Below are 19,179 nucleotides of genomic sequence, written 5' to 3' on the forward strand. Positions count from 1 at the left end.
CCAACTCTTCTCTCTTTAGTTTCCACGGTGCAGCATCTTGCTTCTCTTTCCTGCTCCGACCATTTCCATTAGTTTTCTTCTTCTTGGGGGTCCTCTCTCCCTCCTTCTCTAAGCAAACTTGTTTTCTCATTTTAGAAGCACTGCTCAGTTATTCTCATTTACTCCTTGTGTTCACTGTTATCTACAACAGGAGCTGGCCAACTTTTCTTGCAAAGGGCCAAATAGTAAATATTTTAGGCTTGGCAGGCCAAGAGGCAAAGTCAAGGATATTATGTAGGTACATATGTAATAAGAGAGAAAACAAATTTCCACACATTTTTATTGGCAAAATTAAAAATGGAATAATTGAGTTCAATGTTTGCAACATAGGTCTACTAACATGAGAAAAATGTAATTCTTTGGGGGAGCGGGAGTATAACAGTTTGCTTAATTGCGGCTCAAAGTTAGTGTTCCCTATCATCAAAATCTATGACAAATGTTCCTCTGTAAATGCTGACCTGTAATGAGATTTTATGTATTTCATCTATGAAAATATCTATTCACAAAGATAGGTACTGCCAAATACTGGTATCAAGTCATGAGCACAGAATTTTAATTTAGCATATTCCTCACTTGGAAGGCATTTATAGAATGCTATTAGCATTTTCTCCTGATATTTGTTTTTACACATGTCATTACACTGCAGATTAATCACTTCTAACTGAATTTTTTAACGCTGGTTGTAACCCACTAAATTGATTTTATGACCCTAATGGGTCACAATCTGAAGTCTGAAAAACACTATTATGTTCTGTAAGTGTGTAAGGGATATAAGGACAAGTAATGTAATGACATTGTTTGAACACAGTGGAAGTTCTTCATTGCCCAGTTAAATGGATTTGGAACTATGGGCATTTCCTTTGCAGTGCATCCAAAAACTGATGCTAGAACTGTAGTTTGAGCCCAAAAGATCTACCTGCTGCAAATCTGGGTGGGAATGGAGATCTCATTTCTTTTTACTTTTGACAGCATGGGAAGCAGATGAAGCAGCTTGACGCTACTTTGATTCCAATCAAGTCAGTTGTCAAAATGACTTCACTATAGTATAAGTTTTAGGTTAAGTGCTGTTTTGCCTTGTAATTTTAGGTTAAACTTATCTTAAAAACATATCAAGTCTAAGGAAAAGCTAATTTCCAAAGCTACTCAGTATTTCAAAACAATGGTTGAGGGTGGGTTTTTTTGTTCAGAAATATTTCAATCTTGGCTGTTTGTTCAAAATATCACAATAAAATGTTACCACTGCAAAACCACTGACTGGCTGTATGGTATGGCAAGTCAGGATATTCAGCTTTGATTTCTGACAAAAGTTCATGGAAATGATAGCAGTTGTTTCCACGAGAAAGAATGAAGTTAAACATTGATACTACTGGTTCAACACAAGATAGATTCAAATATTTGCTGCAAACTACCTGCTGATTAATAAGACAATGAATATCTATAGGCTTTAAGCACCTGATATTTTCACATGATTTGTAAATCTGTCCAACTAAGCCTTTTCCTGCTACATACATATTTTTACCACTCTCAACTGTAATATATCTTCGCAGATTCCAATTCAGGTTGTACCAAATTGGTGTTTTCTCACCTTCTTTGAAAATATTATTGATTACAATTATTCCATGCAAACTATTCACAGAGGCTAATTCCTCAATTACTTCAAACTCAGCACTGATTCCTCAAATAACAGCCACTGAGTAGAATCAGTAACATCTTTCAACTCAAGAGCCAAAGAAAACCACTCAAAATCGTTTCAGTGGTTTTATAATCAACCATTGATGCTGCTCCCAAAGTCCTCAATTCTTTGAGCAACTGTTTTCACCAAAAGGCTAACAGTCTTAGACAAGTCTGTTTTCTGTGGACACATTTCTTTGGCTGCTGCACTCAAACATGATTTAATTAACTCAATGTCGGTAAATCGCTTTTCTTGCTTGGCTAACAAATGAGCCACTCAAGAACTTAAAACAGTTTCAGCCTCATTTTTATTTTTTATTTTTGTGAAGAAATTCTGCTGTGATGAGATATTCTGTTTTAAATTTTCTAACTTTTCTGGCCGCTGCTTTCCTGTGAGTTGGGAATGCTGTCATGAGTGCTCTGTTCAGCAAGGTGGATGTTTACTGTATTCCATCAGTACCTTTCTAGTGCAGCTGCATAGTAAACACCATGCTGTTATTTAACTCTCTAACAAAATAATCCACACGCTACCGGGCCTTAAAAGCATGATATCTGATCTCTACTTTTCTCTTCTTCCCTAATTTTGATACGATGCATTTGCACTATTAATAAAAATAACAGTAAAATGTCACAGTACAGCGATATGTATAGCACTTGAAATGCTGTCACGTTATGTCACTGCAATTTGTAGTCTGCTGAGCAGCAGTGCACAGGGATGAGAGTAACACATACAGTGTGCTACCCTCTGTCACAGTGCCATTCTCCGTCACAACTAGTCAACTCTGCCATTGTAGCACAAAAGCAGCCGCAGACAATACATAAATCAATGGACACGGCTGTGTTCTAATAAAACTTTATAGACACTGAAATTTGAATTTTATATAATATTCAAATGTCACAAAATATCTTCTTTTCATTTTTTTTTTAATATAAAAACAATTCTTAGCTTGCAGGCTGCACAAGAAAAGGTGGTGGGCCAGATTTGAGCTGCAGGCTGTAGTTTGCCAAAATCTGATCTATGAGAGAAGAACTCCAGGATATGCAGTGTTATTCACCCTCAGAAGCAGCAGGCTCATATACCTAACCCATCAAATGGATCACGTGACAATTCAAACCCAACATATATCAAATTATACTAATCATCTCCTCCCTACTCTAAATTTTCTCTTCCTCCTATATTCGCCAACTCAGTTCACCAACTACTAACCACTGAATCCCACAAGTCAGACACTGGAAAACTGGGAATCATTCTGATTTCTCTCTCCTCCACGGACATCCACTCAAACACATAAAGTTCTGATTATTTTACCTCCTAAATAGTACCTGAAACCATCCCCTCCCTCTTCATCCCCACTAGGACATTATCACCTTCATTCAAGCCCTCATTATCTGTCACCTGAATATTGTAAAAGTCTCCTAACTAGTCTCCTTGCCTCTCGTTTTGCCCCCGGGAATCCATCCTCCACACCGCTGCCAGGACGTTCAATGTAAAATATAAAACTGATTATCGCACTCTCCTGAAAACCCTTCTTGAAATTAGAATAAAATCTGAACTGCTCAGCATGGTCCACACTCTGGACGCCTCACTTCATACCTCTCTCCCCTTCGTTACTGAATCACACACTCGCCTTTCTCTCATCCCTCAGACAACCCTAGTCCTTTCCCACCACAAACACTTCCACAGTCTTACAACGGCAGTTTTCAAACCTTGCTCTGTGAGAGACCCCTGAATAATTAATTATGAGGGAAGGTGGAAGGAGGAAGCTAAGAAATCAATTGGGGCAGTTCCATTTCTATATGCTTTATTGTGTGGTCTTTCAGATATAACGTCATTTTAAAAAACGCAAATGCCAAGAGTTCCATGACCAAAAAACAATTTGTTTTTAAAAAGCATGGTTGTGCAAGTCTAATTTCCTTACCATAACATATAAGGTGCTACATGACGTGACTCTCTAAATCTCTTCCCCTCATCCCCAAGCCTCTCATTCCATCCTCCATCAATACGAATATGACAAGCTGCTTCACGTGTCTATGCTTTTTCTCACCAAGCCCTCTCTGCCTCTTCTCCCTTCTTGGTTTAGCTAATGTACATTTGTCTTAGAAGATAGCTCTCATTGACTTCATACCTTTGAATAAATGTTGTATTTTCTTCATCTGAAATAATCTGAAAATATTATTTACTTGATTTTGGACTTATTGTCTGGCTCCCTTCATGAGAATTAAGAACAGTAAGAAAAGAGATCCTTTGTTTTATTCACTACTGAACCTCCTGAATCTAGAGAATAGTGCTGAGCACACAGCACACATCCAATAAATATTTATCAAATGAATGAAAAATGTTTATTAATTTTATATTCTAGTACATAGTGTAGTGTCTGGCACGTAGCAGGAACTCAACACATACTAAAAAATAAATCTTCGAATAAAAAGTGGGGTCAGAAAATGAAGAGCCTTGAATAACAGGCCAAGCAGTTGTACACTCGACTGTGGTTGATTTCATCTCATTTTCCTACTTACTTGTTCTCTTCAATCTCCAACTGGCAGTGCTTCTAACATTTTGATTTTCCTCCAAGTTCTTTCCCAGCTTCTTTTGTCAAGTAGTTCATGATGTCAATATAAAATTAGATATAGCCTAGATTTTAAATGTGGCTCTACTTAAAGTAGCACATGACCACTTTGAAAAATATGTAAAATTCCAAATAGTAACGGAATTCCAAATAGTAATAATAATACAAATAAAATATATTGGGAAAACCATGAACAGAAAAAATTCTGAGCACCTTCTATAGAATTTAAATCTTTTGGATTTGGTGTTGACTTGCTTATTAAAAAATATAAAAATTTTCAATGGAAAGGTATTGAATTACCCAGGGAAAAAAAAATCACACATCAAATAAACTTATACTCTGAAATTCAGTGGTTTTCTATATAACATCCACATTTAAATGTTTAAAAGAAAATAATGTTAAATTCTCCCCCCAAAATTAATAAGAATACAGTAACAAAATAAAACAATTCTTACCAAGTTATTGTCATCCTGGAAAGCATAATGCAAAGTTGTAATCCATTTATTATCTCCATTCACTAATACATCCCTTTCTTCACGGAAACATGCTGTCTGAAAAGGAAAAAAAATTTTTTTTGATAAAGAACACAATGTAAAACTAGGCAATATATTATGCAAACAATCACTTAATATGTTTATTATGCTTTCTGTTCTGGAAAAGGAATACATCCAGTATTATATGACTTTTCAACAACTCAAGTTTCAAAGCACCCTCAGAAACTGGACAACCGGGATAGTACATTTAAAAAATATTTTATATTAAAAATACCATTATAGTTCAAAAAAAATCTGAAAAATGCACAGAATTATTTAATTAATAACTATGGCCCAACCTACCATCTAGATAATATAAATATCAACATTTTGCTATATTCAGTTCTGGTCTTTTTATTTTTTAAGGAAATAAGATACAAGTTGCGGCCTTCCTACTCCTATGCCATTCTCCTCCCTCCTTCCCCTGATATAATGAATAATCTGCAGTTAGTGTATATTCCTCCCATCATATGCTTTGATCACACATGTGTGTGTCCAAAACCAATAGCATTGTTTTGAAATTTTACATGAATGGTATAGTTTTATCCTTTTGCAACTTGATCACTTTTTACTCAATAATAGCTGTCTTCCTTTTAATTGTTATGGTATTCCATTGTTGGAACATACCAGAATTTACTTATGTAACCCTACAATTATGAAAACACAGGTAATTTACAATTTTGTGTTATTACAATGTTGCAGTGAATATATCTGTACAAATGTACAAGAGTTTCTCTAGGGTATACACTTAGAAGTGGAAATGCTAGATATACGCATTTTCAACTTCATCAAATATAGCCAATTTTCTTTTTTGCCCACATCCTCAACTGCACTTAGCATGATTAGACTTTTAAGCGTTTGTCAACATGATGGATGCGAAATATCTCCTTGTTCTTTTTTTTTAACATATTCCTAATTACAGGTGCAGATAAATAGCTTTACATACACTTATCAGGCCTCTGAGCTTTCTCTTTGAATTGTTCACTCCCTTTGCTCATTTCCTCTAATTCTCTTTTTCTTGTTGATTTGCAAGTTTTAATTTATTCTGAGACTATATTACCACCATTATAAAGATATATCCTGGGGAACCTTAGAAATGTGTGGGCAAAAATAAAAAATAATTTCACATGATATATAATTGTATAATACATCATCTTTAAATCTTTAATTAAAAAAGCTCCGCTATGCCAGCAAGTCCCACCAGAACTGAAAGTCTGTCAGTCACGCCCCTGTACTTTCACTGTCCACTTGTTGTGTCCAGAGGTTACCACCATTAACTCCCTGTTGAGTATCTTCTCACGAAATTGCTGTGCATACATAATCATACAGACACACATATTATATATTCACGTAGTATCCCATCTCCCCTATCTTTTCTTTTCTTTACACAAATGAGACCACAGTGCTCTGTAAGTTGTTTTTTTCAAGTAACAATATACCTGAACAACTTTCCATACCAGTACATGGAGATCTACCTAATTTTCTTGATGGCTGTACCATATTCCATACACACTGAAAAATCATCATACAGCATTCTATATATGGTAGGTGCTTAGTAACTTATTTACCACAAGGAAAATTCAATAACCATGATACGCAAAACAGTTAACATTATTAGGCCATTACCCTAATTTTTTCCCACGTATTTCCATAAATTTTATTGATCAAATAGAATTTCCGAAGCCATGCATTAAATAGCATTACCAGAGAAAATACTGAAAACAGTTAAAGCTTAAACCAAATGAGTAGTTTTACAGGCAGTTTTACCTGTCAATTAGATTATTAAAATCTACAACACGCTTTGGTTCACTTTAAGGGGAAAACAGAATCATTTGACATATCTACCATTAAATTCTGCTTTAGAATTTAACTGACCTGAGGTTATGGTTTGCTGCTAACATTTTAGAGAGGTGGTGAAGGCTGTCAGAGCCCAGGAGACTCTTTTCTCCTGGCTTTATCTTACTATGACAACTATCTGGAATTTTACAGACATTCCTGCTAGAATCTAATAAACATTTGATTAATGACTCCAAACTAAATAAAGCTCCAAAGATTTTTTGTTCAACAGAACAGATTAAACTTTAAGTAGATTCTAATCTATGCTAAACAGTTCAGTGAAAAACTAATTTTTAAAAATAAAAAATATAAAATAAACTGTTTATGATATAAAACTTCAAACATATATAGGAAAGAAGAGTACCACAACCCCCTCCCCCCAACACACCCATCAACCAACTTCAACAATTATTTTATTGTTCAATCTGTTTCATCTACACCCTCACCGGCTTACCACCACCCTCCTTCCACATGTATATGTGCTCACACACATGTGTATACACACACATAAAGGATTTTTTTAAAGTAAATCCCAGACATCAGAAGATTTTATCTGTCAACATTTAGCTATTAAACTATCTCTATTAATGCCTCAGATAATGAGCTTAGATGTGAAGTGCAGTCTCGTTTTTTGCTTCAATATGTCACATTGTCCTCAGTTGGTTGTCACAACTGGTGGGAGGGATGCTACTGGCATCTAGTGGGACGAGGCCAGGGATGCTGCCACACATCCTACAATGCACAGGGGAGCCCCCAAAAGGAATTATCTGGCCCCAAAAGTCACAAGTGCCACTCCTGAGACCTTGTTCTAGATTAACATTAACTAAACCATGATGCATGCATACCATGGGGTTCATTAAGTTATGCCAATGATTCACCATGGTGAAAGCTATAATGATGTCTACTTCAACTAACATTTTTTTAAAAATTAAAGATTTTTTTAAAATTCCCCTTTAAAAGCAGAATATTTGAGTCTGTAAGAATGTAACAAACATGTGGGAGGGGTTACTGGATGCTACACAACCTCTTCAGATTCTGTCACTCACTTTCTATTCAACCGAACATTCCGCTTGCCACAGGAATGTTCAATTTGTTCAAGACAATTTGGCAATAGCTATCAAAGTTTAAATGTATACCTACCCATCCTCCCCAACCCAGGAGTTCCACTATCGACAAATTTCATCTGGGGAGTAGGTAAATTCTAGAGTCAGCACAACGTGAAAATCTCTTAGTATAAAAATTACCCTTAAAATCCCTTCAACCTCAGTGTACACAAATGGGAGTACCTCAGCGTAGCCAACAGCAACATCTCTGATTAACAGCGTTTCATAGTCCCTTTTATTTTTATTTTACATTGCATATACTTCTTAGGTGGCATAACTAGTCCTGATGCACTATTTTCTCTCTTGTTTTGAAATTGCTCTTTGCCAATAACACATATTTAGATTTGGTGAAATAATTAAATGTATAGTCCACCTTACTAAAATTCACACTTTGGATAAACTTGCAAAAGTACTCCAAAATACTCCAAAATGTATAAAGATTTTTACCACAGAATAGTTCAAAATAGTAAAAAGGTAGAAACAACCTAAATGGTCATCAATGTTTTTTAAAAAAATCATGCTACTAAAAACATATCCATTTAGTATAATGAAGCTAATAAAAAGAAGATAAATGTATAAATATGGAAATGGAAAAATCTAATATATATTACTAAATGATAAAAGAAATGTGAAAAATAAGTCTTTTGATATGATTCCATTACAGTAAAATTTTCTATTAAAGATAAATAGAAACTCTTAATAATGATTTACTTCGGGCAGAAAGACTGGATATCTGGGGGAGAAGAGGGAGTTTTCATTTTCCTACTTTTTACTTTCTATAGCGTTGCATTTTCTGTTGATGTAGGTGGCCGGTCAGCAAGCAGAGGCAGTTCACATCTAATGACCTCAGTTCATCACTACTACTACTACCGGCACCGACAACTATAAAAATAATAAAACAGCGATAACAAAAATAAGACAACAGGCATAAACCAGTACTGTCACAGTAAACTAAGATATATTATTACTCCACTTATGAGGTAGAAAGCATTATTATCTTTATTTAATAAAGGAGATAACTGAGACTTAGAAAGGTTTAACTCCCCAGATGGAGAATATTTCTGTAAACTGTACTGCATCTCCCAATGAAATGAGTAAGGACATCTCCTGTATGAGTGAAGTCAGAAAGAGCTGAGTAGGGCCGGCCCGGGGGCTTAGCAGTTAAGTGCGTGCGCTCCGCTACTGGCGGCCCTGGTTCGGATCCCGGGCGTGCACTGATGCACCGCTTGTCCCGCCATGCTGAGGCCACGTCCCGCTTACAGCAACTAGAAGGATGTGCAACTATGACATACAACTATCTATTGGGGCTTTGGGGAAGAAAAAAAGGAGGAGGATTGGCAATAGATGTTAGCTCAGAGCCGGTCTTCCTCAGCAAAAAGAGGAGGATTAGCACGGATGTTAGCTCAGGGCTGATCTTCCTCAAAAAAAAAAAGAAAGAAAGAAAGAGCCGAGTAAATTTGAAAAGAAGGTAAAATTTACAGAATAGATTGGGGGAAATTAACTGAAAGGACTACTGATGCACTACCCCAGTTTGTAAATGATGTATCTGTAGGAGTATCCATCTCTGTAACTGTAAGATTATTTAGCAATTATTCAGCTGCTAGGTATAGAAAGAAAGAAGGTTTCCTAGTACCTTCAAATAATCCACGTCCCACTAATTATATATTTGTTATATACCTTAAATAGAAATAAATATGGCAGATAGGTTAAAGGTAGATCTCTGAAAAACTGTTTTCAAGTATCAACAATACACATTAAAAAAAACAAGAAATTCTGCTACTCATTTCTAATTTATTAAGTGTCATTGATAGGCCCAGTTTTCCAAAGTCGGATAAGTCATGGTCACAACGGGTTTTTTAAATGTTTTTAAAAAAGGATTTGATAATTCAAGCATAGAAATACAATTCCACTCTACTTTAAAATGAATTCTTTAGAAGTGCAATGTAGAGTTTTTCCCTAAAAGATAAAAGTTTCAAATAGTTGAGGTGAGTTCCTTTCGTATATTGAACCAGTCTTGTATCCCTGAAATAAACCTCAGGTGGTCATGGTGTGTAATACTTTTCATATATTGCTGAATTCTATTTGCTAATATTTTGTTAAGGATCACTAAAGCTATGTCTATGAGGCATACTGGTCTTGAATTTTCTTTGTATGGCCCTTGTCTGTTTTTTCCATCAGAATAATACTGACTTCATAGAAGCAGCGTTGTTCCTTGGGCCCTGACGTCGCAGTCTCGTCTACCCTCTTCTCTTGCCTTTCAGAGTCTTCTCATGTTGGTTTTTACATATAATGTCCAGGCTCCTTAGTGTACTTAACGGGAGAGACAGGGAGAAGTACATCTACTCCACCTTCCCCCAGAAACAATATATTATGCTTTTTAACTCAACAAGATAATATTTAATTTCAATTATTCCCTGTTTTATCCTCTATTTTGCCACTTCTTCCAGTCAGTAGTGAAAACTAACCCAGTTATCTTTCCCTTTCACAATTCTTCCCCAATATATCCAACTTCATAAAAAATAAGTACAAACGAACTCAATTTTAAAAAGTTCTCTCTCTGAAACTCTAAACTGACCACTATTACTCCTGTGAAACAATTAGAACATACCTATTTACTATTTCTTAATAAGAAGACATGCTGCTCCAGCTGCTGGCAAGGCTGTCAGCCCCCCAGGGTTTGCTTCAGCTGCACAGAGCCCGCTAGTCCAAGGCCACGTCCTTCTGGAGGCGGCCCATATCCAGTGACGGACTGGGGCAAGTGCAGAAAGGCCAGTCATTTGGCCCAAAGCAGGACAACTCCAAAAGACCATTTCCGCTCCACAGCTCCCTGCTGGATCAACTGAGGCTGGGGGACAGCTTGACTTCTCCTGACAAATCATGTTTCCCTCCCTTCCCTCCTACAACTGTTGATTTCAGAAGGACTCCCTAATAAATATACTGCACACTAAACTCATTCTCAGTGTTGACCACCTGGAAAATCCAACCAGAGACAGCAAGGCAATTCAGCCTTTGGGAAATTCAGAAACAAAGACTGAAGTTATTGAATATAATGGGCACTGGCACATATGCCAGAGTGACATAAAAGTTTCCAGATACTTTTTAAAACAGGATATTACTACATAGTAATTGCCTCTGGGAGGTAGAGAGAAGGGCTGGGCCTGGGTGGGGTGTAGTCACAGTACTTTAGCTTTATCTTTAATGTGCTATTATTTGTTTCACAAAGAATATATTTGTATTTCACTCGTACAGTTTTCTTCAGTAGACACAGAGAAAAAAGACTGAAAGCAAAAACTTGCCCAAAATGTTACTGATTAATTCTAGACGATAGAATGCAAGTGATTATTAGTTTCTTCTTTGTGTCTTATTATATTTTTCAAATTTCCCAAAGGAAAGAAATAACGAAGTATTTCACTACCACTGTATCCATCATCGTGGGAACCTTTTGCTTTTCCCTCTCTGTCTGTTCCTTTTCAAGTTGCTACAAGCAATGGGAGATAAAGAAAGATTTCTAAGGGCTAATTTCTCATTATCCTCTTATGGATCTTACTAACCTCCAGGGCTAACACTCAGCCTACTCAGCAGTACAACCACTCTGTACGTTAAAATATTGAAATACTTCCACATCAGTAAGTCATACTTCCCTGAGGCCCCTGGGTGCCCTACCCCATCCAGCCACTCACTATTATCCAGCACAGCAGGAGACCTCCAGAACCCCCCCTCAAGTTTACGTGTAATATCAGCTCTGACCAGACCATCCCATCTATTAGATATTTTTCACATCACTTCAGCCAATCTTTCCCTCAAATCTAGCAGCAATATAATAATGCTGACAATTCTTGTAATACTAGATTTTACTACCATTCTTTAATAATATAAAACAAAATATAAATTTTACTGCATAATCAGCAATAAAAAGAATTCTGAGAGGATGTATTCAAAACTCCTGCTGACTTTTGCTTAGAGCAGAATACAGATAAATACAAAATAATATAAACAAGTTATGTCAAATTAGGAATTAATAAATACAAAACTTCTTCCTATAAAAGAAACTGGTTTCCACAAACCCTTTTAACATAAATGTATAAGCCCCGCATTACAAGGGTTTCCATTTGGTTTTCAGACAATACTAAATTAGCATTACAAATTATAACTTTTATCATAACTATATCACAATTGTGAATTGCTGAATTTGTCTCTTAGGCCTTAAAATATAATGCATCACAGATAAAACGTTACTAGATGATATTTAAAGATCTATTGGCTTTCTATAATTTTATAGTTTTCTACAAATATTTCTAAAATATTATTTAAATATTCCAATAATTAGAATCTTACCTCAGCTCTTTTCAGCATTTCCCATTTATTCAATATTTTCATTGCAAATACTTTATCTGCATTTTTCAGTTTCACTACAGCAACCTAGAAAAAGAAACACAACTTTTAAAATATGACAAATAATATTTTTTTCAGTCAACCATTTTCCTTTTTCCTCTCTGTAAAAAAATAAATACCAAAATTATCAATGATTTCCATGCAGTTCAAATTCTAAGATCCTAAATCAAATAATATTGTCAGTTGAAAAAGTTACGTTACAGAATATGTGCCAAACAACTGTATTTCTGAACACTGTATCAGTTGGTGATTATATATTATAGTCTGCTTTTCAAGTTTTTTGCCCTACAATTTAAACTCAACAACTATTATCACTGAGAAATTGACCAAAATGTACAACAGGAAATAACTAGAGCTTATTAAATAATGCATGTTGAATTCTAACACGATGCTACAAGGAATGCCAGCTGCCAAAACAAATATGTTTTGTAGGGATCAAACAATACAAAGTAAACTGAACATGATACTATTTTTCACACCACACAGTCTTACACATGATACCACAACCCCCAATACATACACACACACACACACACACACCCCGCCCTAAAGATCAGTTAAAGCTACCAGCTTTACTAATTGTTGACTTTACACATTCCTTTCCAACAAAAAAAAAAGAACAGATATTTCTGTATTTTGTATTTTAATTATGGATCAAAGAACTGTCAAATACAAATAAATAAGCCCACATTCTCACCCTCAACAAACTGATTACATTGCTGTTTCTACTCTTCTGCTTCAGTTTGACTCGACAATCTCTAGGGGACCCTCCCAGCTCATTGGGGATGCGACAGGGCTGAGACTGAACTACAGAAGAGGAGATGAAGGTTCAGTGAGGATGTTTCCGTTATCAGGGGCTGTGGAAGGGGAAGACAAATACTACCCTAATATGCAGGTGAGAACAAAGTATATACAGTATACCTTCAAACAGTTCAGAGGGATAGTTCTAAGGATATAGAATAGGTTTAAACTCAAGTACCATAATTTTTAAAATCTTAATAGCAAATGTACATATCAAGTGCATTTAAATAAATTTATATTTGGATCAGATTGCAATAAAAGTCATATGACCATATAATTAAAATCAGCTTATAATACTATAATACTATATAAACTAGAACATCTCTTGGTAATTGTCATAAACGGTTATATGACTGTGATTACAGTGTTTCATCAATTAAAATGGTAGGAAGAAAGAGGAAATATCTTAATTTCAAATGCAATCACTTTAGTCTTTAGTTCTATCTGGTCATATCTGGAGAAAAGATGGGTCAGTTAAATTGTTCTTCCAATGGGCTTACGCTTAAAGAAAAGGGGCTGTACAAGACATAGAAGCAAACTAAATGTCCATTGACAGATGAATGGATAAAGAAAATGTGGCATGCATATGTATATACAATGGAATATCATTCAGCTATAAAAAAGGAGATCCTGCTTTTGCGACAACATGGATGAACCTGGAGGACATTATGCTAAGTGAAATAAGCCAGACACAGAAAGAAAATCAGTGTATGATCTCACTTATATGTGGAACCTAAAAAAGCCAAACTCATAGAAACAGAGAGTAGAAGGATGGTTGCCAGGGGCTGGGGGGTAGGAGAAATGGGGAGATGTTAGTCAAAGAATACAAACTTCCAGTTATAAAATGAGTAAGTTCTGGGGATCTAATGTATAGCATGGCGACACAGTTAGCAACACTGTATTACATGCCTGAAAGTTGCTAAGAGAGTAGATCTTAAATATTCTCACCACAAAAAAAAAAAAAAGTTAATTATGTGAGGTGATGGAGGTGTTAACCTTACTGTGCTAATCATTTTGCAATATATACATGTATCAAATCATCACTTTGTACACCTTAAACTTACATAACCTTATATGTCAATTATATCTCAATAAAGCTGGAAAAAAAATAAAGAAAGGGGGCTGTAATAAAGAGCAAGGAAAAACTTGCGACACTAAGATCTCTGAAAGGCTGAAAACACAAATTTAGCTACTCTGTAGACTCAAATAATATGTTGCATAATTGGGAGTGCAAATGGACAGAAGGACAGGAGCACTGAGCTAGACACCCACATTTAGGACAGGGAAGACACACGGAAGGCTATCACTTAAGTCTTTTCTTATTCTGACTTAGGGAAGAACGGCTGAAAGACTCCAACACTTAGACATCTTCCCTTCCTCAGGTCAAGACATGAGAAAGGGACTCCTAGCACTGTGTGACTCACCAATTTTCTACGTGTATGGGTATATAAGTATCTGATGATTTATAGTAGTAGTAGTAGTAGTAGTATCCACCAACACATACGGAGTGCGCTCTAAATGCCAAGTACTCTACTAAGAGTTTTATGCAGGTCTACAATTCCTTACCTGCAGTTCTAAAAGCCAAAAGAATTTTACAATTCATTTGGCAGCACGTACTGACACCAGGCTAATTATAGTTTTTTGTTTTTTTAATGTCACTTAATGTAAAGACAAACATGCTTCATTGCAGAAACACTAATGCCTTTGCTCATTAAGTGCTGCTTCAAACCCCAATAGGAGTGCTATATGAAATAGAGTATACGCACTAAGCTATATAAAATAGAATATATGCACTAAATTATCTTTCTAAAAGCCAAAAAACATCAGAACCAAAACCACCTCTGGATTATAGAGCTGTGCAGTAGAAATAAACTAGGACTTACTGAACCCTCCAACTCCGAGCTAGCATTTATTGTGGCTGTTCAGGGTGGTAGTGACAGCATGGACTCTGCAGCCTGACTACGTGGGTTTGAGTCCTGGCTCTGTCATTAGCTGCATAACTCTGGGCAAATAACCTAACCTCTTAAAACTTCAGTTTTCTCATCAATATAACAGAGTTAATAACAGTACTTATCTGTTAATAACAGTACTTACCTTATATAACTGTAGTAAAGATTAAAATAATTAATATAAGTATAAAGTGCCTACGACAGGGTCTGGCACTTAGGAGAATTCACTAAGCATTAGCTGTTACTAAGTCAGGCCTTGCACGAAGCACATGAGAGTCCCATCTCTGAACTGGCCCTTGCTCTACCACTAATATGTAGCAGGCATTACACATCTCAATTTCTTCAATTTCTTTAACTACGAAATAAGAAACTTTGATCTCTTCAACTTACAACTTTCTATAATTTTATTATATATAGAAATATAGCTAGAAATATCCTCAATTGAAAATATATACAAATAAAAACTAAGCCACAATATTTACTATAGAGTGGTTTCCAAAAGTAAAATATTGGAAATAAATATTCTGAAAGATGAAATTGACCAAATATGATATATCATAAAATGATAGAAAATTATTCATATTCTCGAAAATATTGCTAAAGAATACTATTTAATAGAGAAAAGTTCACAACATACTGTTTAAAAGAAATTTATTGAAGTTTGTACACTGATTATTTTTTCTATATATACACATAAAATATATACCTACAAATTTCCATGCCATATGTATGTACCAAAATATTACAAAATCAGGTATTTCCAGGTATTCACCATTTCTATTCACCATTCTACACTTTCTGTACAGAACATGCAAAATTGAAGCATGGAATGGGATACTGTGAAATACCACACCTCATCTTGGCCATGAAATGACTACTAATTATTGAGGTATTGTAGTGTGGCAGAAAAGGGCCAAAATGAGACCCATTCTACACGTTTATGTGGTCATCAGGAATGCCATGCTGCTGCAGGGTGAAAAACATTCTCAAAGCTATCTTATAACAGTTTCACGAGCTGCCTAAAAACTTTTCTAAAATGAGGTGGGATGTGGTGAAATAAAGAATGTCAGTTCAGGAAATATTCTTTTTTTTTTCGTGAGAAAGATTAGCTCTGAGCTAACATTCGTTGCCAATCTTCCTCTTTTTGCTGAGGAAGATTGGCCCTGAGCTAACATCTGTGCCCACCTTCCTCTATTTTATATGTGGGACGCTGCCACAGCAGGCTTGATAAGGGGTGCGTAGGACTGCACCCAGGATCCAAACCTGCAAACCCTGGGCCGCTAAAGCAGAGCGCGTGAACCTAACCACTACGCAACCGGGCCGGCCCCAGGAAATAACCCTGAATTATCAACTTGATGACACGATGAGACAAGAATATGAAGCTGATGGAGTGATAAAATAAAATAAAATTGATCTTGTTCTTCTTCTTTAACACTACAGATCATTTTCATGTTCATTTCAGTAGAAGAAAACTAAAAAAAACAGGATTCTCCTAGAACTCTAACTTCAGGTTCTATGTTTTTGAGAACCCTGGCTAACTGATACATAAGAGGGTAGTATGTTAAAATGTTCTTCCTTAATTTGATCAAAATGAAAAGTACATTTAGTATGGAGTGGAAGATTACAAACTTAACACAGAACAAAGACATATTTTTTAAAACACCAAACATAGAGATGTCTTTAAAGACTTTACCTTAAAAGCACTATGATGTTAGAAAAATTACAAACACTAGGCAAAAAATCAGTAAGTGACAAATGTAAAGGAATGTGTTCTTAAACAATTTAAGTATCATCACTTATAGCTACAACACATAACTTAGGAATGATGGCACCATATTGAATGGAATTTCAATGTCCAAGAAACAGTTGCCATGTAGTTCTGCAAATCTAGTCTATATTCAATATATCCAGAATTCACCACACCTCTTCTGGTCTATGCTATGCCAACCTACCATTATATCCTGCTGGATTGTCCTACCCAGCCTCTCTGCTTATGCCCTTACTCCCCACAATCTATTCTCAACAGGGCAGCCACAGTGATCCTGTTTAAACGTAGCTCTGATCATGACATTCCTCTACTCCAAAACTTCCAACAGTTTCCAATCTCTCTCCAAGTAAAAGTCAAAATCCTTACTATAACCTATAAGGGCAACATATTCCGGTCCTCCAACCTCCCAGATCTCATGCTAGTCTCCTCCTCACACTCTGCTCCGGACATACTGGTCACCTTGTTAACCGAACTCAGGGCTTCTGCACTTGCTGTTCCCCAGGTCTCGAACAGTCTCCCCCATGTAGCTACATGGCCTGCTCTCTCCCTCACTGAAAAGTCACTCTGCCCTTTCACACTTCCTATCCCATTTCTCTGCTTCCTTTCCCCCTTAGCTCTTATTATTTAAAACTATATATTCACTTATCTATTTTGTTTATTGTTTGCCTCTCTCACTAAAGTATAAGAGCAGGGACTACTTTTTCTCATTTGTTCACTATACGCCCAGTGCTTGAGAATCAATAGGTACTCAATAAATATTTGTTGAATAAATGATGAATGATATGTAATCTATATGAGCGTATATACATAGAAAGTCATAAGGCATCAATACTCTCAGCTTCAAGTATACTACTAAACTGATACTGAAACTCAAATAAAAATAAGGGATTATGATAAATGAAATATAATTGTGTATATTAAGATTTATTAAGTGTGTATCAGATTATTCCAGCTCATGTCGCTCTCTGAACAATTATATAGTTTTCAAAGTCGACTGCACAACTTAGCCTTCGTTATCTTTTGTCTGCTGGTTACTGTTCACTGTTTATTGCTTTTGTCTCTTTTTCATCTCCCCAGTATAATGTCTACCATCATTTATTATTAACAATAATAAGATAAAAGCAACTTTTATTTATAGAAAGCTTACTGTGTGCCTCACACTGGGCTAAGGACATTACATTTACCACCTTAACTTAATGCTCACACCATTCTAAAATGGGTTCTACAGTCCTCACTATCTGATTACAGAGCTAGCATTCTTTACTAAGTACTGAATAGTTCTACAGGTCCTGAAGAGCTCTTCCCATTCATCATGCCTATAAGCTTGATATCTATTGACAGGTTAATGGTGATCATTGTTAATATGTATGGAAATCACCGTATTTGTTTTTTTTGTGTGTGAGGAAGATCAGCCCTGAGCTAACATCCATGCTAATACTTCTCTTTTTGCTGAGGAAGACCGGCTCTGAGCTAACATCTATTGCCAATCCTCCTCCTTTTTTTTCCCCCAAAGCCCCAGTAGATAGTTGTATGTCATAGTTGCACATCCTTCTAGTTGCTGTACGTGGGACGTGGCCTCAGCATGGCTGGAGAAGCAGTGCGTCGGTGCGCGCCCGGGATCCGAACCAGGGCCGCCAGTAGCGGAGCACGCGCACCTAACTGCTAAGCCATGGGGCCGGCCCTGTATTTGTTTTTTATAAACTGTTCTGTTAGCGATCAGTTTGTTCAAAATATTTAATGAAAAAAATATTTAGTCTCTTTAACAAGCAAACTAAAAACACTACAAAGAGTTTACTAAACAACTAGAGGTATCCTCTCTATGGAGACACAATTTATACATACAGTAGTGAGAGTCAAAATATTTAAAAATTGGTACAGCATGGGCTTCGACCAATCAGAACAGACATTGGCTATAACGATACAGGATGCCCATACTAGTGTGCCCCTATGGACTGAGGACCAGCCCTGCAAAGGTGCATCATGCAGTTCAACTTCACACTTCTTTTACTCTCCCCCTTGAATCCCGGGAGAGCCAGGGTACAAGAGTTTTTAAGGAAGAATGAATGGCTAAAAATAATTCTCCTTTCAGACCCTAGGACTAGGTTACGCAGACACATAAGGGCCTAGTTATAGTAATTAGAGGAAGCAAGCTAATTAAAAGCTTTTGACACCTGAAGCAGGGGTAGCAGGCCAAAGCAGCAAGCTTTCACAACAAGCTCTGAAGCCCAGAAGCCTTGAAGCTGCCGGAGCAAGGCTGGAGCAGGCAGAAGCGGTGAGCCACCAGGAAACTGTGGACAGGCAACACCCAGGGCGTAAGTTAAAGGTTTTCCTGAAAGCAAAAAGGAAAACCCAGCGTTAAGTTAAGCAGTGACTGACAACAATTGAGTCGTAGAGAGAAGGTTCTTAACTCGTAGAGCTGTTGATTTTCAATTATATCTTGCTCCTTTATTGTTTCCCATGATTTATGCATTTCTTGTAGAAGTTACATAAATTATGCTTTTATTTTCATGGTTTTATTTT

The 19,179-nt window shown here is 36.3% G+C and overlaps 1 protein-coding gene across 8 annotated transcripts in view; it reads right to left on the minus strand.

The window, feature by feature from the left end:
• CDC42BPA (CDC42 binding protein kinase alpha) overlaps window positions 1-19,179 on the minus strand; it is a 311,999-nt gene that overhangs the window by 205,434 nt on the left and 87,386 nt on the right. For 7 of the 8 annotated variants that reach the window (XM_087424444.1, XM_087424440.1, XM_087424442.1 and 4 more), the window contains exons 3-4: window positions 12,085-12,168; window positions 4,733-4,828 (exon numbers count right to left, since the gene is read on the minus strand). In XM_087424444.1, coding sequence (XP_087280570.1) covers window positions 4,733-4,828; window positions 12,085-12,168 — 180 coding nt within the window. Of the gene's footprint in view, window positions 1-4,732; window positions 4,829-12,084; window positions 12,169-18,830; window positions 18,989-19,179 lie in introns of all 8 variants that reach the window. The other variant, XM_087424443.1, reaches the window with a different exon arrangement.

The sequence above is a fragment of the Ceratotherium simum genome, chromosome 36 (genome assembly GCF_057802395.1).
Source record: "Ceratotherium simum simum isolate JZ-2026a chromosome 36, ASM5780239v1, whole genome shotgun sequence".
Lineage (NCBI taxonomy): Eukaryota > Metazoa > Chordata > Mammalia > Perissodactyla > Rhinocerotidae > Ceratotherium > Ceratotherium simum.